At 47.7% G+C, this 26,907-nt stretch overlaps 1 protein-coding gene across 1 annotated transcript in view; it reads left to right on the top strand.

The window, feature by feature from the left end:
• The first annotated feature begins 1,453 nt into the window (after positions 1–1,453).
• The window catches only part of LOC138287664 (patatin-like phospholipase domain-containing protein 2), a 159,732-nt gene continuing 134,278 nt past the window's right edge, over positions 1,454–26,907 (top strand). The window contains exon 1 of the mRNA XM_069228290.1: positions 1,454–1,794. Coding sequence (XP_069084391.1) covers positions 1,608–1,794 — 187 coding nt within the window. The 5' untranslated portion in view covers positions 1,454–1,607. The remainder of the gene's footprint in view (positions 1,795–26,907) is intronic.

Genomic DNA, 26,907 nt, shown 5'->3' with positions numbered 1-26,907 from the left:
TATATTGACTTCTGCTTATTGGGTTTTTGTCGTTTTGGTCTTGTTTTAGTCATTACATCAAGCTCCATTGTTCCAACCTAATGTGGTTAACTTTTGTATGCTGTTTTCATTGTTTTACTGTTTGAAGTGTTGCACAGATACTTAACACAGTGGGGGTTATTCTAACTTTGGAGGAGGTGTTAATCCGTCCCAAAAGTGACGGAAAAGTGACGGATTTACCACCAGCCGTATTACGAGTCCATTATATCCTATGGAACTCGTAATACGGCTGGTGGTATATCCGTCACTTTACCGTCACTTTTGGGACGGATTAACACTCCTCCAAAGTTAGAATAACCCCCTGTGTCTCTTAAGTTAACCTGATTGCTCTGTGCCAAGCAACCAGAGGGTGAGATGAGCTAAACTTTTAGTGTGTATCTGTCTTACCCTGACTAGGGTTGTGGTTCCTGCTTGGGCAGGGTGTATACCGCTGCCAACCAGAAACCCAATTTCTAACAAATACCAATTAAAGATTTTTCTTACATTGAGGTTTGTCTCTATTTAGTACAAGTGAACACCAGAATTAATAATGAAACATGTTTTAGCTAAACCAGGCTTCTCCAGCTATTTGTAGCTCCCCTGTGTGTAATATTAGTAGCCAACGATTTTCACTGAACATAAGTAGCTCTTATTACAGACAAGTTTGGAGACCCTTGACCTAGAACTTAAAAGGTTGAAAGTCTCAGCACCTCCCTATGTAGGAGTACACGTATAGGCTATCTTAAAACGGGGGCATTTTCCAGCGAATCCTGTGGAATAGAATGCATTAGAGTCAAGGATACTTACTAAAAGCAAAAAAGTACCTAACAACAAAAAAGATGAAGGACTTTTGAAGCTAGAAAAGTTCGGGTCCCCCAACATTGGGCAATAAACAGACGAGTGTTGTTGTTCCACGCTGGATCTGAAGTGAGCACGTGGAAATGACAGGCTTAGAAGAGGAAAAAAGGCGAGCTCGTAAAATATTGAGACGCCCTGGTATTTATAGTGGCCAGGGTATTTCGGTGATCTTGAAAACAGCGGCAAGTAGCAGTTCTTTGCGAATACTGGCAAGGCCTCTCCGACGTCTCAATAGATTGTGATAACAAGGTTCAACTGAATTGTATTGTAAGAGAGCAACTTCATCTCTCGCAACATCCCGTCACTGCATAGCGCCCTCCCAGGTTCCATTCGGTCAACTCTGAGCGACTGCGTGAGGCCACAACTGTAATTCTGCCAACATGTGGCGTGTTTAGCTCTGGAGAGGCGAGCATTGGCTGATAGATGGACAGTGTTGCAGCTGTCAACGTTCAGGTAAGAAGCGTGGATATTGTGCGCGGGGCGGGGCGGGGCGGGGCGAGGCGGGGCTAGGACGGGGAGGTCCGTTTCCCTTTAAAACGCAGGTTTGTCGGCGCCTGCTGCCTCTGAACGAGTTCATTCATCTTCCGGGGTGCTCTGCCTAGCCCGCGCTCTACCACCATGACCAACAAGTCAGCCTTTGGTGCTGTCCCCTCATTTTAGCTTGCTGTCCCCTTCTCTTCCTGACACACTCTCTCCTCTTCTTGTGATCCTCAGTCCACCTTGGACCGACCATGTTCACTGCGGGGCACGAATGGAACCTGTCCTTCGCTGGCTGCGGCTTCCTGGGGGTGTACCACGTCGGGGTGTGCAGCTGCCTGCAGGAGCGTGCCCCGCATCTCATCTCCGGGGCCACTCGCATCTACGGGGCATCCGCCGGGGCGCTGAACGCGGCTGTGCTGGCGTGCGGATCTTGCTTTGGTAAAATCCTTACCTGTGTGTATGTTCATTTTTACGGTATCATGCACGAGGACCAGCGTTGTGCTACAACATGTCACTGCGCTTATGTGTCTCATTGAGACAGAACGCATAAGGTAGGCACGATTTTTTAATATTGCGCTGTCTCGACCCGAAGGTATTGGAGTGCTTTACATGAGCACCAGTTACAATGCACAAGGACACATTCATTTTTGGTAGGCACAGGGACATTAAGGCCCGCATTATGAGTGTGGTGGTCTTCAGACCACCACACTTGCGGTCAGGACTGCCACATTAAAACCCTGGCGGTCAGACTGCCAGGGAACTGCCAGCACTGCCAGCCAGGATTCATGATCCCGGTGGCCTGGCGGTGGCGCAGATCGTAATCCACCAGGGCAGCGCTGCATGCAGTACTGCCCTGCGGATTACAACCGTGTTCTCTGCCAGGCTTTTCATAGGGGTAACACCGCCATGAAAAAGCTGGTGGAGAACAGGTGCAGGGGGCCAGAGGAGGGTCCATGGGCAGTGCAGGTCCCCGCCCCCCCCCCCCCCCCCAGCCAGCACCGTCTCAATGTTCACTGTCTACGTTGCAGACAGTAAACATTGCAAGGGTACTAGTACACCCTGCGGGCTATAGCATTGCCGCTGGCTCGATTTTATATATATATATATATATATATATATATATTTACTTTGTTACTTTTTAATTTACTGTTCTGTAATGGCTGTTGGACATGTTAGAACAGTAAATTAAAAATAAATGACAATATTGCCTCTGACACACAAGCACACTTGCACATGTCATGGGGATGCTTGGGCATCAATGGTCATCTTGGAATGCCTTTTTCTTTACAACGAAACAAATTGCAAGATGGCCATCCAAGGGGCCGCATATAGGGTCCAAGAACCACTGGTGGACGTTTGTGCATTAGCTGCTGCACAATGCAAAGAAGCACTGAGAAAAACAATTGTACAGCCTTTACTGACACAAAATAAATGACAATATTGCCTCTGACACACAAGCACACTTGCACATGTCATGGGGATGCTTGGGCATCAATGGTCATCTTGGAATGTCTTTTTCTTTACGACAAAACAAATTGCAAGATGGCCATCCAAGGGTCCGCATATAGGGTCCAAGAACCACTGGTGGACGTTTGTGCATTAGCTGCTGCACAATGCAAAGAAGCACCGAGAAAACCAATTGTACAGCCTTTACTGCCGAGACAAATGCTTCTTCTATTTGTATTTGATAAGAGCACAAAAATAGTCTTTCACTCCCATCTTTGACAGTCATGAAAAAAAGGTCCAGTTAAAAAGTAGTCCTTACCTTGGGTGGCATTTCCCACATTTAGCTTGTTACTTTAGCTCCAAACACACGTCGGTGCAAGATTTGGTTGCACCAGTCCACACTTCGTGGACTGATCCACAGGATATTAAAATATGCTACTCACACTGCTCAATTCTTTCGTCCACTTGACTTTTCTTTCAACTTGAGTATTGCAAAGTGTCAGAGCAGACTTATCAAATTGAAGTTCTTTGCAACATCCCTGCAGGTTGACGTAAAACTAAAATAGCATGGTGTGCATTAATAATTTATTGTTTTGGCATAGCGCTAAGTGCTGTTGAAGGGTTGACTTCTGATCACCAACATACAGCGTCTTGCCTTTGAGTCACTGAAGACTGATTGCTTGCTCGCCCTCTTACAAAGAGCTCCCTGGTGCTTCTTGATGTGGAACTGCTCTGTGAAGAGAAACCTGTAACGTTTAATATTAACCTTCAAGGCTCTGTATCTTGCTTTTGTAGACACGAGCGCATGAACTATCAATCATCATTTACTTATTTAAAGTGCATGTTGCCTGCTGAATTGATGAGGCCTTCTGGCTCTTTTCCACGTTAGGTGAAGGTGAGGGATGTGCTGGCTGCTATATGGTGGACAAGTACTGCTATTTGTGGACAGCCGTGCTTTAGAAGCACTCCTGAGTTGCAGGCGTGTAGGGCTTGTGTGCAGTGTATTGTGGTACATGAGGTGAAGAGGCATTTCCAATTAGCTGCTTCTTAGATTGTAAATCTTCTGCCTCTTATGGAGGACCTTTCGTGTGGAGGGGGGCTATTAGCTTCTTCTGAACCCAAGGGGATTTTGGCCATCCCAGGGCTCCTTGATGGATGTGGACAGCCTGTGGAGCCGCTGAGTGGGGTACTCGGAATGGGGGGCAGGAAGGTCTCTCTAAATAGGAGCCTTAGTAATAATCACCCACATAAATATAACTTCTACGCACACATTTCCGAAACATGAATCAGATGTCAGAAAGCTGCTGTCCTTTTAATTTAGGATTTCTTGTGAGCTTTCCAGTGTTTTGTGTGGACGTGGGCTTGGGAAGACGAATCCTCATACCTCGTAAGGGGAAATCCCTAATGAGAGTGGGATGTTCAGGGAATAAACTGTAGGTACAGTGTTTGAAGCGTTTGAGAACAGGATAAAGCTAGAGTGACGATTGAGAACCGTGGACAAAACGCTAACATGTTGTCACTGGTGATTGTGTATTTCCTAGCAAGGTGCTTTGAATTCAGTAACGAGATTACCATTGAATATATAGGGGCCTCAGTCACTTACATCACGTCACTCATGCAGATCTTGGGGAGTAATTGTAAGACGCAACATGTAGTGCCTGAGGATGAAGTCCTGACTGGCCTTCGTCCTGGCAGTAATTGAAAACTGACTTTAAAACGGGTCTGTCGGGCTCTATTTCCATGTCTCTAACTGTACTAGCAAAAACACTGATAGAATCTTAACAATGAATCTAAAAACCCGTGTGATATTCCATGCCAGCGATGTAATCCTTTATTCACATTTATTTCCCTTTGTATTTGACACGAGTATTCGCTTTTTTCAAGATGTTTCTGTAGTCTTTTTTCATGCTACATGTGACTCTTGTATAGTGCATACTTTGAACTGAGTAGGCTCCGGGTGTAAAAGTGAGTTCATGTTGTGGATGGGATTTATGACGAAGCAGACCAAGAGCTTTGAATCGGAGGCTAAAGGCAGTGGCACTTTATCTCAGTGTTAGTCAGTGGGTTATAAAGATGTGTAAACTACATGCACATCCAATCCTTGGCCACTCTGCAGAGTGATGGTTGCATATCCGCCTGTTGTAATGGTGAGAAAGTCTAAGATATGCAGATGGAGGATTCATAAAATAGACAGAGGTAGAGACTTCAGAAGTAGGTGGTGTGAAGGGTGGAATGAAGTGCGTGAGACACTTTCAGAGCCACTATGCCTCCCAAAGACCTCAGGACTAGTAAAGCACACACTGATGTTTGCAGAATTGAATTATGTTCAGGTCTAATTATTCTCATCTAAATCAATTGTGTAATTCATCTAATAAAGCAAACAAGCATTGGTAAAGCAATGGGCCTGACTTGTTTTAGGTATATGTGTTGGTTATGTGACATGGGGGGTCATTACAACATAGGCGGTAAAAGGCGCTTACCACCGTGCAGAAGACCGCCAATACACCGCCGCGGCCGCGGAATTCCGCCACAGCTATTATGACACACAGCTCAGAATCCGCTGAAATTCAGACACCCACACAACTCCGCCACACCAAAGATCAGTGATAAACTGGCGAAAACAAAACCTCCACCTCCACGCCAACAGAAACACGCCCATGCTATTACGACCCACGAATCCACGCGCCGGTCTTTCAACCGTGGTATTCCATTGGCGGTACACACCGCCGCGCTCAAAATACACACACATCCCCAAAACACCGCCACATTGGACAATTCAAAATACACACACCTGATACACATACACACACCACTCCCACACACCCAATACTATATAAAACACACACCCACATCACCCGCAAACCCCTATGACCGAAAAATCACGAACGAAGGCCAGAGAGAGAGCACAGAATAGACAACCCCATCACACAGAGGCACACAACACCATCACCCACACAACATCCACGCATCAAACACCACACACCACTACACATCACCACGCTCATCACCACATACACCACCCCACACATCACACACACCACCCCATGTCACGCCAAAGACACCCCCGCTTCTCTGAGGAGGAGCTCAGGGTCATGGTGGAGGAAATCATCTGTGTAGAACCACAGCTATTTGGCTCACAGGTACAGCACACATCAATAGCCAGGAAGATGGAGCTATGGCGCAGAATAGTGGACAGGGTCAACGCCGTGGGACAGCACCCAAGAAATAGGGAGGACATCAGGAAGAGGTGGAACGACCTACGGGGGAAGGTGCGTTCAACGGTCTCCAGGCACAACATCGCAGTGCAGCGGACTGACGGCGGACCCCCACCTCCTCCCCCACAACTAACAACATGGGAGGAGCAAGTCTTGACCATCATGCATCCAGAGGGCCTCGGAGGAGTCGGTGGAGGATGGGACACTGGTAAGTCAAATCTTAACTATCATATCCCCCACCCTACCTGCATGCTATCACACACCCCCACCCACCCCCTCCCCTATCACTCCAACTCCTCACTAATGTACTAATAACACAAACCACACATCCCAACACCAAGCCCTGCATTACACAACTAAGCATGGTCACCCCTCACTAAAGCATGCTCACTGCACATACCCAGAACAACCTCCTAACCATCATCACACAAGCCCCCACAAAGGAATACTTGCACTGGGGTACACAGACACCCACCCATTGCACACCATCACACACACATGCAATAATCATGCTCCTATGCCCCTGCAGGAACCCGAAGGACCGTCACCACACCAGAGGGTCCAGACAACACCACTCCACCCCCAGAAGAGGCCCACAGTGACGATAGCAGCTCTGCCCTACTGGATCCTGATGACCAGCCCGGACCATCGTGGGCCTCGGGACAGTCGGTTCCCCTTGCACAGGCACAGCCCAACACTGACCTTCCACCTCCTGGTAACACCAGCACAGCACCCACCCAGCGGGCCCAAACCTCCCTACCCAGGACAGGTCAATCAGCGGTGTGTCCACCACTACAGGGAACCCAGGATAACCCACCACCCCAACAACAACAGGGACCTGGGGGCAGTGATAGTGGGCACACGGTCCAGGGGACGGAGGCACAGGAACACAGGGGAACTGGGAGGGCTGCTGTGCGACAGGGGGCGGACAGGCCTCTCCACGAGGCCCTCTCCTCCATCATGGGAGCATACCACCACTCCAAGGAGACGATGGCGACGGTCCTGGACAAGTTTCAGGAGACCCTGCGCCTGCAGGAGGAACAGTATTTGGGGTTCAGGGAGGAGCTTAGGACCATCAGCTCCGCCTTGGGCACCATCGTAGGGGTGGTGAAGGACATACAGAACACCATGAGGGACACTGTGGCACTCCAAGGGGCCCCTGACACTAGCCAGGACGATGAACTGCCCACCACCTCTGCCGGCGCTAGTGGACAGGACGCCCCACCACAGGACCAACACACCAGCACCCCACCCCCTGCAGACAGACAACCACCACGCAAGCAGTCCCTGAGATCCAGGAATAGGACAGTGCAAGATGGCAAGACCCCCGCCAGGAAATGAGACCACCCTGTTTGTCCTCCCACTGTACCACCTTGTTACCCTGTCCATACTTCAACTGCCCCAGCTCCACTTCCTATGCCCAGATGGGCAGTGCATCTGTGAGACTAATAGACTGGACTCTGCCATGGACATTCCTACGCCATCATCTATCCTCTTTTTACAACCCCCTCACATTTCTGAGCACTTCAATAAACACCCTTGAAACACAAAACAATCTTGAGTCAGTTTGTGATTTACTAATTATGTATTATCAATGACAGTGTCATAATGCGTTTCCCATTGTAAAGCTAACATACCTATGTCACACATCACAAGTCCTTGAAGGATGCAAGCAGATGACACGTGGGTAACCACACCTGTGAAACCGTAATGGAAAGGTACAACTCAGTTACCAAATAGTGTTTGAAATCGACAAACCGGATAGAAGTAGACGTGTGAAAGTTAATGTAATGTTAAACATGAAAATGTTCTCACCTGTGTGTCACTGGAAATATTGCTATATGACTGACTCCCTGTTGTCGTTGTCTTCTTCCTCAGCTTCCTCCTCATCACTGTCCACAGGCTCCACGGCTCCAACAACACCTTCATCTGGATCATCCTCCTGCAGAAAAGGCACCTGACGTCGCAAAGCCAAATTATGGAGCATGGAGCAGGCGATGATGATCTTGCACACCTTCTTCTGTGAGTAGTATAGGGATCCTCCTGTCATATGGAGACACCTGAACCTGGCTTTCAGGAGGCCGAAGGTGCGTTCGATCACCCTCCTAGTCCGCCCATGGGCCTCATTGTAGCGTTCCTCTGCCCTGGTCCTGGGATTCCTCACTGGGGTCAATAGCCAGGAAAGGTTGGGGTAACCAGAGTCCCCCAATAGCCATACACGGTGCCTCTGGAGTTGACCCATCATATCAGGGATGCTGCTATTTCGCAAGATGTAGGCGTCATGCACTGAGCCAGGGAACATAGCATTTACCTGCGAGATGTACTGGTCTGCCAAACATACCATCTGGACATTCATTGAATGATAACTCTTCCTGTTCCTATTCACCTGTTCACTCCTGTGGGGGGGGGACCAGAGCTACATGGGTCCCATCAATGGCACCTATGACGTTGGGGATATGTCCAAGGGCATAGAAGTCACCTTTCACTGTAGGCAAATCTGCCACCTCAGGGAAAATTATGTATCTCCGTGCGTGTTTCAGCAGGGCAGACAGCACTCTGAACAACACGTTGGAAAACATAGGCTGGGACATCCCTGATGCCATGGCCACTGTTGTCTGAAAAGACCCACTTGCAAGGAAAGGGAGCACTGACAGCACCTGCACGTCAGGGGGGATTCTAGTCGGATGGCGGATTGGTGACATCAGGTCTGGCTCCAACTGGGTACATAGTTCCTGGATTGTGGCACGGTCAAACCGGTAGGTGACAATGACATGTCGTTCTTCCATTGTCAACAGGTCCACCAGCTGTCGGTACACCGGAGGATTCCGCCATCTTCTCAACTGTCCCAGCTGACGGTGCCTACGAAGGACAACAGTGAAGAATCAGTCATTATTCCTCCAGGTATGTACCCACAGTTACACACAAGACTATACCACTCACAGAACCCTTCCTGTATGTGTGTTGAGTGTAGGCCTAGCTATGTGTGATGCAGAGGTAAATTAAGCCATGTGGGCCCCTGAAATGGCGGCTGCCTGACCTCTAAACTGGGACAATGGGATCGTGGGGTAACTGCGCTGGCGTTGCACACCGTCGCGGTAGGCGGTCGTAGACCGCGGCGCAATGCTGCATTGGTTAACTTTGGACCCTATGGGTCCCAGGAGCCAATGAACAGGTGCGCCGGCGGTGATGATGCGCACCTCCGCGGACGTCACCGCCATTTTCAATCTGTTCAGTCACTAGATACCTGACCTTCGACAGGAGAGGACCTACACTGAAAGTGCTGCTGTGACCTCGGTCTGGAAGCGACGATGGCTGCTGCGTCTGGGGAAAGGGCCCCTGCCTTCACTGCACAGGAGTTGGAGAAACTGATAGACGGGGTCCTCCCCCAGTACACGGTACTCTACGGTCCTCCAGACCAACAGGTTAGTACACAGGGAGCACGTGGTATGGGCTAGGCCTGGGTGGAGAGGGCTGGTTGGAAGAGGGAAGGGGGCTGAGTTCATAGTACATTAATGCATGGGAATGAATGGGCCACATGGCCAGAGTAGGGAGGTGGCCACTCACAACGACGGTGCAGTTGTTAATGACTGTTCCTCTTTCCTTGTGCATGTCATGTAGGTCAGCGCCCACCAGAAGAGGGACATTTGGCGTGCCATCGCCAAGGAGGTCCGGACCCTGGGGGCCCACCAAAGACAGGGCACCCACTGCCGTAAGAGATGGGAGGACATTCGCCGCTGCAGCAAGAAGACGTCGGAGGCTCAGCTGGGGATGGCCTCCCAACGTGGGAGGGGTGCCCGTCGCACCATGACCCCCCTGATGTTCCGGATCCTGTCGGTGGCCTACCCGGAGTTGGATGGGTGCTTGAGGGCATCACAGCAGACACAGGGGGGTGAGTACACTCTCATTCTGTGGACTTTGCGCACAGTGGAGGTGTCTGGGTGGGGGAGGTGGGCTGTGGGTGTCCCTAGGCCAGGGCGAGTTCGGTAGGCAAGGCCCCTCCGTAATGTAGGCCATGTGGCACTCTACCCCACCTCAGCAGAGTGCCAGTCGAGGTATAGTTGCCCCTGTGGCATCCATGTGCGCAGATGTCCACCATTGCCATGTAGGCCATATCCCAGGAATTGCATGTGCAGAGGGCAGGAGCACAGCGTAATGCAGAGGGCTGCTGTGTCTGTCTTGTCCGCCAACGGTAGCGGTATGCCATGCACTAAAACTCTTTCTTCTGTCTCCCCCCCCTTTTTCTGCTCTCCCTGTCCTATTGTACATCAGCATCATCAGGCGGAGGTACAGTGGCACCGGAGCACGAGGGAGCTACATCCCACATGGCCATGGAGGGCCACACCACGGATTCTGAATGCACCAGTGGGACGGAGGGCGAGAGGAGCTTCACGTCGGCCATCGGATCACCAAGCAGCGACACGGACTCGTCCGCCGATGGGGGCTCCCTTGTGGTGGCGGCACCATCTGTGCACCCCACTTCTACAGGTACAGCCGCCACCTCCCCTACCAGCACCGCCCTCCCACCAGCCCCTCAGCGTTTGCCCCGTGTCCGCTCACCCAGGAGGGTGGGCATCACCTTCGCCCCAGGCACCTCAGGCCCTGCCCCAGTCACCCCTGCTGCCCTCAGTGAGGAGGCCATTGACCTCCTCAGGTCACTCACTGTTGGACAGTCTACCATTGTGAATGCCATCCAGGGTGTAGAACGAGAGTTGCAACACAGTAATGCATTCCTGGAGGGCATTCATTCTGGTCAGGCTGTCCTTCAGCGAACCCTGCAATCTCTGGCCTCAGCACTGATGGCAGCCATTGTCCCTGTGTCTAGCCTCCCCCCTCCAACCTCCTCCACCCAGACCCAATCTCCTGTACCCCAGCCTATCCCAAGCACACCTACAGACCAGCATGCACACAAGTCAGCACACACAGGTAGCTCAAGCAAACATAGGCACCACACAACCCACAGGCACTCACGCAAGCCTCACCCAAGTACAGACACAGGAACATCCACTGCCTCCACTGTGTCCCCCTCCTCCTCTTCTCCCTCCTCCCTCCCAGTCTCGTCTACACACACACCTGCATGCACCACATCTACAGGCACCATGAATCGCACAAGGAGACCCAGCACCACAAGCCGCTCACCTGCACTCACCACCTCCACTCCCATTTACACGTCCCCTGTGTCCTCTCCCAGTGTGTCTGTGACACCCCCTCCCAAAGTACACAAACGCCGGCAATCACTCACCCAACATCCATCCACCTCACAACAGCCTCCAGTACCTGCACCTGCACCCAAAACACCTAAAGTGACACCTCCGACAACCACCTCCTCTTCCACCACTCCCAGGCCCCCTCCAACTACCCATCCCAGTGTACGTCAGAAACTGTCCCTCTGTAAAGTTGACCTTTTGCCCCCCCTCCAATTCATCAGTCCTGTCGTAGCGCCTCAGCCAAAAAGCCTCCAATACCAGTGGTGCCTGTTCAAGGTTTGTGGAGTGCACCGGCCACCAGGGCAGGCAGTATGACCAGGAGCCAAGGCACTGGCAGCCCACCCCCTGTAAAGGCTCTAAAATTGGAGAGTGGACGACGGGACCGTGTGAAGACTCCTGGTGGGAAAACAACTCACATGGGTTCCAAGGGGATTGGAGAGTCAGCTGTGACTCCACCAAAGGTGGGGAAGGGCCAGAGGTAGTCTGCCCAGCCTGTTGTGAGTGTCACGGTGGAGAAGTGCGGCATCATTTCCGGCGGTCGAGACACAACCACCTGCACCGTCGTCACTGGTCCAGAGACCACCGCCAGAGTCATTGCCCAGGAGGGCACAAGTATCGTCACTGGTCAGGAGACCACTGCCAGAGTCATTGCCCAGGAGGGCAAAGTATCGTCACTGGTCAGGAGACCACCGCCAGAGTCCTTGCCCAGGAGGACACAAGTATCGTCACTGGTCCAGACACCACCACCAGAGTCATTGCCCAGGAGGGCACAAGTATCGTCACTGGTCAGGAGACCACCGCCAGAGTCCTTGCCCAGGAGGGCACAAGTATCGTCACTGGTCCAGACACCACCACCAGAGTCATTGCCCAGGAGGGCACAAGTATCGTCACTGGTCAGGAGACCACTGCCAGAGTCATTGCCCAGGAGGGCACAAGTATCATCACTGGTCAGGAGACCACCGCCGGAGTCACAGCCCAGGAGGGCACAAGTATCGTCACTGGTCAGGAGACCACCGCCACCGCCGGAGTCACAGCCCAGGTGGGCTATGATGGAACGTCATGCCACACACCAATGCACAGTGTAGGGAACGTCATGCCACACACCAATGTCCGTACCAGAACCGTCATGGCAAAGCACTGCTGATCAGTCCTGAACCGCCATGTCGAAGCACCGCTGAACAGGGCAAAGACCGCCATGGCAAAGCACCGCTGAACAGGGCAAAGACCACCATGGCAAAGCACTGCTGAACAGTCCTGAACCGCCATGTCGAAGCACCGCTGAACAGGGCGAAGACCGCCATGGCAAAGCACCGCTGAACAGTCCTGAACCGCCATGGCGAAGCACCGCTGAACAGGGCAAAGACCGCCATGGCAAAGCACCGCTGAACAGGGCAAAGACCGCCATGGCAAAGCACCGCTGAACAGTCCTGAACCGCCATGTCGAAGCACCGCTGAACAGGGCAAAGACCGCCATGGCAAAGCACAGCTGAACAGTCCTGAACCGCCATGTCGAAGCACCGCTGAACAGGGCAAAGACCGCCATGGCAAAGCACCGCTGAACAGGGCAGAGACCGCCATGGCAAAGCACTGCAGAACAGTCCTAAACCACCATGTCGAAGCACCGCTGAACTGGGCAAAGACCGCCATGGCAAAGCACCGCTGAACAGTCCTGAACTGCCATGTCGAAGCACAGCTGAACAGGGCAAAGACCGCCATGGCAAAGCACCACTGAACAGGGCAAAGACCGCCATGGCAAAGCACCGCTGAACAGTTCTGAACCGTAATGTCAAAGCACCGCTGAACAGGACAAAGACCACCATGGCAAAGCACCGCTGAACAGGGCAAAGACCGCCATTGCAAAGCACCGCTGAACAGGGCAAGCACCGGGTAGGAATGAATAGACCGCCACATCAGGCATCCTTATCCCATGTGCAGCTGGGACAGTGACAGGACAGGTACTTTCACGTGGAGACTCATCCAGTCTGGGCACCAGTCCCCCTCCAGAACCAGTGGAGACCTGCATCCACTCTGTCTGTCCTGCACAGGATGAAGCACTCTGGGCACCAGTCCCCCCCAGTACCAGTGGAGACCTGCATCTTCTTGAGAGACTGTGGCTTTGCACTCCCCAGGATGGCAAAGTGGGCAAGCCACCCACTGTAGAGACTTGAGAGACTGTGGCTTTGCACTCCCCAGGATGGAACAGTGGGCAAGCCACCCACTGTAGAGACTTGAGAGACTGTGGCTTTGCACTCCCCAGGATGGCACAGTGGGCACCCCACCCACTGTAGAGACTTGAGAGACTGTGGCTTTGCACTCCCCAGGATACATAAATGGGCATGGAGCCCCGTCGTGGATCTGGCTTTGCAGTCAACCGGCTGAGATGCCCCCCCTTCCCTTCCCTCTGAGGTGCCTGTAGTATTTCTATCTGATGCCCCGGCAGTGTTCTCTCCAATTGTGGTCAGGTATCCTTTGTGGGCCTCGCCCATGCATTTTTGGACTGTTGGTGTACGGACATTGTTGTGTACATATCTGCACTACTTCTCGTACTGTATATAATTATGACTGATTTTCATATATATCTGTATATTTTTGTATGACATGTATATTGCCACATTACAATGTTTGACCGAATTTCGCTTTGTCTTTTCATTCTTCCGGGGGGATTGTAGGTTGTTACTGTGATTTTTGTGAATGCATTGGTGTGTATGTTGTATAATGCGAGGTTGGGGGTGGGGGTGTTTGGTGGGTGTCCCCCTAACTTTTGCCTCCCCCCTCCCCCATGTCGTAGGTGCAGTACTCACCGTTGTCTTCGGCGCCTACGTAGATGATGGTCGTAGAGGAGCAGAAACACAAGGGCAGGGAGTATTTGGAGTTCCGGGTCCATGGAGTCCTCGTTCCTCGTGGGATGTGTTCAGGTGAGCGTTTTCCCATTGCCAAAGCTGTTTCCGCCGTGTTTTTATCCACGGTGAATCCGCCCCGGAAAAGGTGGCGGATTGGCGGGTTGTGATACTATGGGCGGTACATTGTGTTCCGCCTGTCTGTTGGCAGTGACTGCCGCGCTGCTTGCCTGTACCGCCGTGGCGGGCGGTGTGTTAAAGTGGCTGTCTTTGTTGGCGGCTCCCGCCAGGGTCATTATTCTCTTTTTTTGTCCGCCGGCCTGTTGGCGGTCTTACCGCTGCTTTAACACCGTCCGCCAGGGTTGTAATGACCACCATGGTCTGGTTACAATAACAGAAACCTCACAGAGAAAAACACATATACAGGTCAGGTAACACTGTTTGTAGTACGGGACCCTAGTTCACAAGTTTTAATCTGTTTTAAAGAAAGATCTTGGGGGTCGCTAAACATAAGGATGCTTAATGGAATTGATTTGTACTTTTCAAGAAATCCCTGCATGCTGGCTTATACACGTGTCTGGTTAGAAGAGAGTTTACGCCTGGGTAAGAGGCGGTGGAAGATACCAATTCTGTGATAGCTGAAGGTGATAAAGGTGTGAACCAACCATATTTGATTATATGGGGAAAATAAAGTGTTCATGTTCATGTTGTGCTACCACCTAAATTTGGCTGTATGAATCAAGCTGTTCACTAGTTGGTCAAAACCCACCGGATGGATAGTTTTAAATATTTAACTGGCTATTTGAACCCATACATGCTTGTTTTTAAATAAATAGCTAGATTGATACTGGGGTTAGCTACCCACAAATTGAAATCCCCTACAATCCACGTTTTTGATATAATGTTTGTTTTCAAGTATCTTATCCAGTAAAGAGGTGTTATGCCCTAGTGCTCTCAAGATTACTGTAATAATTAAGAAACTGTTTGTGGTAAGAGTATATCAAACACCATGCGATTGAAGGTGGGTTATGACCATGTTACGCAATCAATCAATCAATCAGACACTGAAGATGTTTAGGAAGTTAGTGCCAAGCCATGTTTCTTTTCAGCCCATAAATTAGCTTTACCATTCAAGCCTAAGAACACGTGTGTGGATACTATTTGGGAAAGGCTGAGTAGTAGTATAAATACTTTATTTGGTCATCAACGACCATCAAAGTGTAAATAACATACATCACATTTAAATGGAAATAAAAAGAAAATCATACAGATCTATTAAAACAAACTTCGATGATGTAAACTCAAAAAACAAATGTAAAAAGTCAATTTCCCTTAAAAGGCGTGTGGTTCTACTAGTACACACTCTTAATTTTCTGAAGTCTTAAAATAACTCAAAATTCCTAACCCCCAACGGGACTAATTTTTTCTGATTACCAAAAACCCACATAAATGTACATCACCAGTGAATAATAATCTATACCAAATTGTCAGTAAGAATCTGCTCACTGAAAAAACAATTAATTCTGTTACGTCGTATTTTAATATTCTTAAAGCTTGTAGATAATGTATTGTCCAAGACGCAAGCAGACTGGGCGATTCCATTTCCTGCCGAGGTCGCTATACTCGGAACAGGAAAATAGGACATGGGCTTCAGTTTCATTTGCCAAGCCACATGCAGGGCACCAGCTCAAGCTTGTGCCTCTATGCTATCTGCTGGTGAGGGATAGTAGAAGGAGTGTACCAATCCTGAATCGGATATACTAACTTTTAGCAAGAGCAGGAGTGATCTTATCGAGAAATGGTTCAAAACATGGGAACAACGTAATCTCCAGAAATCTCCTCGTCAAAGCACCAGGGGCATCTGTCAAAACACGCTGCTCATTTATATAATCCCAGTAAGAGTTTTTAAGTACATGAATATCAGCTTTACATAATGATTCTAGCTCATCCCAGAATCTCCCTAAATTCAGTCTATTAAACCAGTCACACACTGACTTCACCCAGGGAATACGGTTATCATTTGCTGAAATTGTCAAATCCCTTAGGGAATCCCTATAGTGGCTTAATTTGTTGGTAGACCATAGACGAACCCAATAGGCCAAGGGCTTTAGAGCCGCCAGATTTGCAATTCTGCGTAAGTCAAGATAAAGAGGGGTCAATGGAGTACTTGCAGGTAACTTTAGCAGCTTCCTTACAAATGTATTTTCTACGGCAACTAGACAGCCCATATTGCTGTGGCTCCATATCTCTGCACCAAATAGGGCGGCTCCTTGTGCCTTGGCTTGGTAGACTGCTAGAGCTGAAGAAACAAATCGGGAGCTGGTAACCTTATGGACCCTTAGTGCTCAACCATTAGGGATGACTTGGTTAACTTGGGCAGCCATTTTAGGTCACTAGTTAGTTTGACCCCTAGTTAGTTGAAAGATTTAACCCTCTCCAGTTTTTAATTACCCACTCGATTTGGCCTAATCCTAGTTCCCCTCTGTCCAAAGATAATCTATTTGGTCTTCCCTACATTCAGCGCTAGGCCTCTGGAATTGCAAAAATTCATACATTTATCAATGAGAACCTGGAGCCCCATTGGTGTTTTTTGATATTAATAGGGAATTGTCAGCGAAAAGTAGAATAGGAATTTTTACATTGTTCACTGTAGGGGAGTTGTTTTAGCAGTCAAGGAGTTCCTTCACCACGTCATTCATGTAGAGTGTGAATAATGTGGGAGCAAGTACACACCCTTGTCGAATGCTACGTCTAATGGCGAACCTATTGGTCAATTCTCCCTTACTGCCCCAGCGCACCTCGGCATAGTTATTTGAATATAACCTAATGATTAGTTCAAGCAAATTTAAGGGAACCCCCATGTTCGGCAGCACTTGCCACAGCGTATTATGTGGGATGGAATCAATCGCGGCCTTAAGATCTACAAAGGCCACGTAAAGCCTTTGTTTTGCTAGTAACACATATTTCCAATACAAGCCCTCCAGCCTAAAAACCTGGTCCGTAGTGCTAGTCTTGGGATGAAAACCTGTCTGCCAAGGGGTCAGGATTTTCTCGTCTTCAGCCCACAGTAGCAATTTATCTAGGGCTTGTCTAGCTAAAATGTTCTGGAAGTGGTCGATAAGACTTATGGGTCTATAGCTTGAGGGGCAGCGAGCATCCCCTTATTTATAGATCAGGATGATCTCGGCACCCCTCCACGTCTCAGGTATATCCCCTTCCATAGAGATAACTTTAGATAGTAAACTTATGTAACTGCTCCAGACTGATATCTCAGATTTATAGAGGTCACCTGGATTTTATCTGGACCAGTACCCTTAGCACTTTTCAGGGCATTGATTGCCCTAACTGTATCGTTTAAGTTAAAAACTACTGGACCCATCTCGCCCCTTGTTTCATGCTCAAAAACAAACTCCACAGTGTGTGCCTCGTCCTTGCTACTTTTGAACTCAGAAGAACCCACAGGGAATAATGGGTAGTAAAATGGGGGACCCAAATTTCAGGATTAATATGGTAGTGAAGGGGCTTGCATCATCAGACCCTCATGTAGCTACCAACTTCCAGAAAGTCTGTGTGTCTTTCCTATCTGCTGCTTTTAACATATCACACCAGATTGAATCCTCCCACTCTTTTTTTTGCAGTGTGGAGAACTCTACAATACTCTCACCTGCTCATATAATCTTTATATCAGTATTTGGATTTTCTAATGACTCCTCCAATGAAGATAGAGTTGGGGCCTCTTTACGCAGTGCTCCCTGTCGTACATATATATTGATAAAGGCAATACGTACACCAGAAGGAAAAGTTATAATAATACCCAAAATGTCAGGAGAGCCAATCAGCACTACCTTGCAGAGGCTAGGTAGGTAGTTTTTCAACAAAAATCAACAAACCCCGCTGGCCCTCCTGAACTTCTGTGATGGCTTAGCCTCTATACTAGAGGAGGTGAAGCCATTGATAAATATTTTCTCTGTGGCCAAGGTCTCTTGAAACACACATATATCACATTTCCCTATGTAAGATAGCCATTCAGCATCAATTAATGTATGTCTAATTCCGGCTAAGTTCCATGACATCAATAAAAGATGGCTGCTAGGAGCAGCATTTGCTCCGCCACCCGCATTGTTTCCCAGATTAGGGGCGATCTGATGTGGTGGCGACTCTGTCAACTCTCCCAACCTGGCGGGGGCTGGTTGAAAAGTTTCAACACTCCGTCCATCATCCTTTTGTGTTGCTATAGTTGCCCTAATTGGGAAGGGTATGCCCAGACGTGGGTCCCTTGCTCACTGTGCCACTTTATTCAAGCTAGCCTGGCTGATGAAGGGTGATACCCTGAAACCGGTCCCAGGATGCTTGTTTCCGGTCCAGGGAGGACCTGGCCTGGCAGTTCGGGCTGGACTGTTTCCATGGGGAACAAGGTCAAGCCTGATTTGCATATGGCTGGGTCCAAACTGGTGTGGCATGGCGAGCAAAAGAACGATGGATTAAACCCAGATCTGTGACTGGGGTTGAGTGTTTGAAAAGTTTCAACACTCCATCCATCAACCTCTTGTGGTGCAAATGGATAATTCACGCCATTCTTTCTCCCATTATAATCTTCAGGGGGTAGTAGGTCTCCTTGGACAACTGCTAACTCATCATTGATAGTACCAAGAAGGTCAGTGAGGGATGCAATAAAATCACATTCCACCTCTGGCATGTCTTCAATGGAAGAACATATCTGCATTGGGCTAAGCGGGCAAAGCTTAACCACTTTATCAATCCCCGGAGACATTCAGTCCACTTTATCAAAGGTAAAAGGCTCATGGAGAAAAGGGTTTGGTCAGTAGTTAGGCGATTCCCATTGAGCACACACTGGAATGCTCCCTTCGCATTTCTCCTCTGACCCAATCTCCGGAGGGAGTAGCTTCAGTCCAATTGCTGTTGATTGGCTCTTCCTGAGATGGCAAGTGCGTTGCTCAAAGTTTATAAGATTGTCAACCAGTACATTAGATCTCACCTGCACTGTAATATAGTCATGTGTTACAGGTTTGGATGAAAATCTCTTCACATGAATAATATCAGACCTGACTACAGACAAGCAATTACACTGTTTCCTAATCCAAAATATAACTTTGTTAATCAAGGATTCAGTATTCTCATAAGAGTCCTCTTTCAATTTGGGCAACTGGGTTAAATATAACAACTCCCTGCGATCCGCAAAGTCATTCTTATGCTTTAAGTGATGTCTTACAACTGGGGCATAGTGATCTCCTGAGTAGCGACCCCCTAAGTTAACATTTTATTTTACGCTTCGACAGTCTGTTGAATTTAAATTCACCGGATGACCATTGGTGCCTGAGGAGGCTGAGACATTTGGATTACCGCTAAATTTGGTATCTAGCTGAGCCCTCCCCGTGGTGTGCATGGTTTGCTTTAGTTAGAGTGGCTTGTTTGTCACAGCGGGGCCCATCCCAAAAGCACGAGTGACACATTGGCCAGAGGCTCCCAGACATTGCTGCTCTGCGGGAGACCAGCATCCGATAAGAGGTATCATTGGATCGATTAAACTTCTCCTCAGGGCTGCCGCTTCGCTTTTGGGTTCTTTGCATCCACTCCGGCATGAGCATCTACACTCTTCTAACTTTGCTACAAGATTGTCCATCCTACTGCCTAAAGCAATAACCAATGATTTAAGTTTGTTTAATTTGTGGTGTAAAGGTTCATGATCAACGGTGTGCTCCTTTGTTGTTGTTCCATCATTAGGCTTGTTATAGGGTTCGTCCCAGACATTGATAGACATAACACTTCTATTGATTGTGGTCAAAGGGGCAAACCTATTTGAGCAATGTACATTCTTGTTGATTATTGCTGCTGGGAGGGACCTTTTCAACAACAGAGGCTCAATTGCCTCAATGAAATCACAGAATTATTGGCTTCAGTACCAGCTCAAGCAAGCCTTGCAACATTCCTTGATTTAGTAAAAAATATTGGGGACCCTACTTTGTGCTCCGCTCTTTGTCCCTGTGGTTGATTTACCATTCAGCAATGATTCTACCTCCTGAATGAGATTGTCAATGTCAGAAAGTGTGCCTGAATCAACACTCAAGGATGACCCCCAAGTTGCATGTCGCATTGGCTTTCTTAATTTCGTAGTGCTGCTTGCTGGTGTCTCTATGTCCCCGTCTTGCGCTTTCCCATTGTTATCACCCCACACACCAGCAGCTATCCTGCTGCACTAATTAGTCACCTGTTGAATGTTCATGCAACCTCCTCGAAGTCCGGGAGCCAAAAAAAGAAGGTAGGCCCTTCCCAGCCTCTGCTGCCGATGGCTGGCGAAGATGGGCCCAATCTTGGCCCGGGCACGCGTCTGGGTGCGTCCTGTGGGCCGCTGTAATAAGCGTCTCCTGATGCGCTTGGCTGCAGCGCGGCCCTCCTGCTGCCTTGCCTGATGGAGAGTGTAGGCAGAGAATGTGGGTGGCAATTCAGACTTCCCCCTGGTCCAGAACCCAGCGTGGATACTGTTTGGGAAAGGCTGAATATTATGTAGCCTCATCTTTAGGTTGTGTGAGGCCTAGATGAACACATAAAACACCATTAAGGATAGTATTAAAAGCTCGCATGAACTTGAAACTGAATTACAATTCAGTATAACTGGCATTTGGTCTTGGTTATCAGGGATATTCGGGAACTGGAGGATGAAGATCTTTGAAACAGTTATTGCAGTAATTCCAATTTATGTCACCTTATATTTACTAACAAAATGAATGATGTGCCTCATCCAATGCGCAAATAAAGGCTCAACTTATGTTTATCAGCTTTCTGTATTTGAAGACGATGAAAATGGTGATAATGAGAAAATGTAGGCCTCATTAGGAGGTTGGTGGGGCGACCGTCGGCCTGACAGCCCCGTGGAGCGGAGACCGCTACGTAGCTGGAGGTCTTCCCCCCCCCCCCCATGCTGATTACAAGGTTTCCACTGAACTGACCAGCGGAAACCTCAGAAATCGGAGGTTTCCGCCAGTGAGCCCACTGGAAACCATGCAATTGCATTGGCCTTGGCCCCTCATGGAGCCGATGCCAATACTGTTGCACTGAAGGTGCTCCCAGCACCCTCAGAAGGCACACTGTCTGCTGTAGCAGACAGTGTGCCTTCTGAGGGTGCTGGGCAGGGGGCCCTGCACTGCCTATGCCATGCCATGGGCATGGGCAGTGCAGGGCCCTCTTGTCGCCCCCAGCACTGGCTTTCCGCCAGCCTTTTCATGGTCGGGTCCCCGCCATGAAAAGGCTGGGGGAAACTGGACTCATGATCATCACGGTGGTGCTGAACTCTGCGCTGCCGTGGCTGACCACGAGTCCGACCACCACCACACCATCAGGAACCTCGATCCTGGCAGTGGCGGTGGCCCCCTGGCAGTCTGACCGCCAGGGTCTAATGTGGCGGTGGGACCGCATGGCATGTGGCGGTCCGACGACTACTGCAAGTCTGACGGTGGTAATGAACCCCTAAGTCTGAAATAATTTGACTATATGCAATTGAATTGTTTTAAAGGGCTTTGCCCCCCCCCTCACAAAAAAGGGGAAGAGGGCTGAGAAAGTATATTTACTTGTTACCATGCCTTCACGCTATTACATGTTTTGAAAGAACGTTAATGCTCATGAGGAAAGCTTACCCTCTATAACAACTTTAGGTCCATGGTGACCGCCCAACTTCTTTTCATGGGCACAACTGGAAAAACAAAAACAAAGGAAAGGTTAGATCCTAAAAACACAAATGAAAAAAGATGTAAGAGAAGGAACACAAGGGGAAGACTTTACACATGCATGCTGTTTAAACCTCAGGCCTCAGAACTCGAGATGTGGCTCTGGACAAGCCAACACACCGGATCAGTAGCCATCCCGCTGAGACGAAAGGAGGACCGAGGATGTCAAAAAGAGCCAGGTGATGCAATACATTAGAACCGCTGGGGCACAGAGCAGCCCCTCCTACAGAACTCAACAGAGATGAGGAGGCAGGTCTGGAGAACCCACATATCTGACTTCTGGACCTGCCATGGCCCAATGAAGGGTCGTGGCTTCCCAAGAGAGTGTCTCCCTCATGTTGCGCTGCAATACCCAAAACACCCTCAACCTTTTGTTTCTGCTTAGCATTTGTTCTTTAGGTGGTGGGTTGGGGAAGAGGAGGGTGAAGAAAGGATGCCAGTGCCCTAAAAAACTATTTATATAAAGGTTCAAATGTTTGAAAACTAACTTGGGAACATTTTAAAACGAAGGAAACTAAACTGACTTAACTTTGTGCTTAAACAGGAACATGGAAGGAAGTTAATATTATAGGTATCATTTATTCCCCTACTTAGAATTAAAGTTGCGTTCACATAAAAATGGAGCCATAGCATGACTGGAAATTTGCATACTCAACAGCATTAAAGGACGTGGGTTGGTCGAATTTCGAATTAGGGACTAGTCTCTGGTGGAATAAGACTCCTAAAGAAAGGACAGCCACAAAGGCTTGAGAGGACCAAAATAACCACATAAGACAATAAAAACTCTGCACTAAAGAGTTGACATTTTTATTTTATCGCAATTCGCGATGCAGAAAGGTGTCTCAGACAACATCTGCGACTTGCTATGGGGTCGCAAAGACCCACCTCATAAATATTTATGAGGTGGGTCTCAGTTTGCGACCCTATACCGAGTCTAGGCACTCACGGGGATGGTGGCCTGCTGGAGACAGCAGACCACCATGTCCGTGACTGCTTTTCAATAAAGCAGTTTTTTTTCCTCTTTGCAGCCCGTTTTCCTTAAAGGAAAACGAGCTGCAAATAGAACAAATACCAAAACCTTTTAGTTTCGGTTGTTTTCAGAGTAGGCAGTGGTCCATAGGACCACTACCTGCTCTGAAAAAATATTTTTGTGAGCATTCACAAAGGGGAAGGGGTCCCATGGGGACCCCTTCCCGTTTGCGAATGAGTTACCATCCACTTCAAGTGGATGGTAACTGCGAGTTGATTTGCGACCGCTTTCGCGGTCACAAATCAACTCTACATCGCGGTGCGACTCGCAAATAGGAAGGGAACACTCCTTCCTATTTGCGAGTCTGAAACACATTTTGCGAGTCGGTACCGACTCACAAAATGTGTTTCTGCATCGCGTAAGGACTTTTGCGCCTCGCAAACGGCGTTTTTCGCCGTTTGCGAGGCCCAAAAGCCTTCCTACATCTGGCCCAAAGTTTCACTTGGGAGCAACATCAGGAAAACCTAACCCAAGTAACAGACCAGAGTAAACTATATCCTTTAATGTTTTTATGTAACCTAAATGGAAGCCATACATGAATAAAAGTGTATCTTGATACCCTCTAAACCCTATCTGAATCTTCAGTTACTATCCCACAGCTCACAATACCCTAACATGTACCGTTACATTTTATTCCTTAATCGATATGTCATTTTTATACCCGCCTGCAGAATACAACAGTCCTAGTGTGCCTAAGTTGCATTTCTAAAGGACCACAGCCGTTTTATTTGGTGATGTACAGTTGCACATATCCTGCAATGTGTAGTAAGCGTAGCCTCATTCTGAGAATTAGCACCGTGAAGGGAGAATTTTACAAACTAGTACAGTCAATGCTTGTCTGTGCCTTCAGTGCCAGTTTGTCATGGTCTTCTCAGGTTGTTTCTTAGGAGAAGATCCTGGCACCTGCTCCTTAGTATCAGTTTCTTCCAGTCTTGAACATGTGCTCTCGTTTCCATTCACTTGTAGTGAGAAAAACTGTATAAAACGTTTCACTGAATGTATGGATTTTAGCACTGTGTTCACCAACTGATTAAGGGTGGGAGCACTGATCCTGTAAAAGGGCAATTGCTTGCATTATTTTACCTCCTTATTGACTATTTTGGAATGGATGCATGTTAGATTTTACAGGCTTTCCAGGGTGTTGCCTTTGTTGTGTATACTCCTACTGACCAATTGCTTCTGGGAAACATTTCCTGGTAGTGATGGAGGAGTATTCCTTGTTTCCGGAAGTTGTGCTGATACAGAGTACCGCCGCTGACGTTTTGATTCAAGCACTCAACTACTTTATCTACACATATGACATTGAAACAATCGTGAAGTCTAACAATGGCTTAAGTTTAATGGAAATATGTTTTTTGCAGTGTAAAGGCTGTGTCGGCAGCACAAAATCACACCATTGTGGTCCCACACTAATGCCATGATGAAATTATTTATGGTCACAACAAAAAATAGCCTGCAAATATCTAAAATGACAAAGGCTCCGAAGACATGAAGCATGGCTCCACTGGCAGCAGTAGCTGAACTGCTGTTTGGAAGGGGGCTGCACACTCATGTTCCTCAGGATTGGCCTTTTGAAGCTGCTGGTCAAAAAGAAGTGCAGAGACAAGATGAGAGCTAGATACATGAAAGGACATGCCGAAAGGAGGCCCATATGATAATGGGACATGTGCAGGCCACATGAAAATGCTCACACAACAATGACCCTAAATTTCAGCCTCACCACTATTATAACTGATGTCAAAGGATCCATTTTTACTGTGTGGAGAGATTGTCACACCATGACAAGGCATTGTTTGTACTAGCAAAAGGCGACTTGTGTATTCTGTCAATACAAGCGGTAAAGAGGAAACTAGTCCGGAAGTTCTGCCGTCCAGTTTAACTAAGACATTTATGAATGTGATTTTCCCTCCCAAGGAGCTAACATTCCAAATCCTGTCTCTTGTGAGCCTCTTTCACCAGTATTTGGACAAAATATCGAGTTTTTTATATATTTAATATCAGGAGAGAGAAATATTGGAAAAAATGTATTGTGATACAAAAATGTTGTGTTGCAGAAATATCGATGTCAAAAATCTTGTTTTTTCAGGTAAGTGATATTGTTATTAAGAATATCATTTAAAAATTATTTTAATGTGTTTTAGTTCATGTATTAATTGTATGTGTTGTTATTTATATAACTGTTATTCATTTTTAAATATAGTTTGTAATTTTAATTGATTTAGAATTTTTTATTTAATTGTTATTAGTAATTTATAGTGTTGTAGCAGTTTGTTGGGTTTGTAGGGGATAGAGTGGAAAGTTAATTATGTAATAATTATTTATTAGATAACATAACAAGTATGTGATTGATATTATGTGATACTGATTTAATTTACTTATATTTTAGGTGTGGGCTGCTATGTATGTAGGGGTATATTTGTGGGAAGTTACTTAGGTAATTAACAATTCATTTTTGAATATTAATTATTTAATTGATTATTCATTATATACATTGTGTAACTGAGTATAATGTGGGAAGTTAATTTAAATAGGTAATATTTAACATTAACAATTTATAATTATTTAATTGAATAATAAATATGTACATTGTGTAATAATTATATATATTATATTTAGACGTGGACTGCTGGGTTTGTACGGTTGGTTGGGAAGGTAATTGAGTAATTTTCAATTAGCAATGAATTGTTTAGTTTAACTGATTATCAATTATGTAAATTGTGTTATACTTATTTATTTTAGTTATATTTTACGTGTGGGTTGCTAGTCTTATAGGAGTACAGGATGGCAAGTTAAGTAATAATTAAATAACCATTATTTTTACATTGAAAATTAAATATTACATTTTTTATGATTTTTGTAAATTGGTTAATTGCTTTCCTAATAAATATATCTAGTTTATGTTAAATAATAATGTTTATATTAAGTTATATATTTTTTCTAAATTAACCCTGTGTATGCCATAGATATAACCACTGCATCCTGGGTGTGACCTGCGGGGGCGCATGCTAGCGCTCTCCCAGTGGGGCACCCCCCCACACCCAGGCAGGGATGGCAGCAGAAGAGCTTCTGCTTCTCCTGTGACGCCCCCGTGAAATCTGATGGTCAGCCAACACCGTACGCTGAGGTAATCAGAGGTCGCCCGACACGCTAGAAGCATGGAAGGGAGAATGGGGAGGTCAGAGAGGCATCGGAGGAAAAGAAAGGCTTTTCCTTTCCTTTGATGTCTCTTTGTGCATTCTTGCAGCACAATCGCATAGTGATTGTGCAGCAGGAATGCCCACTAGACACCAGTGAATTTTTTTTAATTGTTTGATTATTTGGGGAGCGCCCCCTTGGGGAAGGTTTACTCCCCTTTGGGGAGCATTACGTTGACCATTTATGCCCCCCTTTTTTACGCCAATTGCCCCCAAGGGGGCAGAAACCCACTAGACACCAGGAATTTATTTATAAAAATATTATGGTGATTGTGGGGCGGCCATTTGGGCAAGGGTCACTCCCCCTTGGGGGCAATATGTTTAGACTGTTTCTGCCCATCTTGGGGGCAGAACAGCCATATCTGTAGGGTGATCTTTCCCCAAGGGGAGCAGGAACCTGCTAGACACTAGGGATTTTTTTGTTGTTGTTTATTTTACATAAGTGGAGCGGCCCATAGGCAAGGGTCGCTCCCCAGGGGGGCATTATACTTTAGGCCATTTATGTCCCACTTGTGGGCAGATCGGCCTATTTTTATTAAGCCCATCCCCCCTTGAGGGCAGAAACCACTAGACACCAGGGACTTATTTTATTATTATTATTTTATATACGGCTAGCGGCCCCTTAGCAAGGGGGGCTCCCCATTGGGGCATAATGCTTTAGGCCATTTCTGCCCACCTGCAGATTGGCCTATTTGTATTAGGTCCACCTCCCCTCAAGTGGGGCAGAAACCACTTAGGCACCAGAGATTGTTGTGTGTGTGTGTATTTTGTTTAGCGGGTGGCCCCCTGGGCAAGGGTCACTCCCCTTAGTGGAGGGCATTCATTATGGCCATTTCTGCCCTGCTTGGGGGGAGATCGGCCTAAGGGGGCAGAAAGTCCACTAGAC

This window comes from Pleurodeles waltl, chromosome 4_1, assembly GCF_031143425.1.
Source record: "Pleurodeles waltl isolate 20211129_DDA chromosome 4_1, aPleWal1.hap1.20221129, whole genome shotgun sequence".
Lineage (NCBI taxonomy): Eukaryota > Metazoa > Chordata > Amphibia > Caudata > Salamandridae > Pleurodeles > Pleurodeles waltl.
The sequence above is the reverse complement of the archived record's forward strand: the minus strand, read 5'-3'. Positions and strand labels throughout refer to the sequence as shown.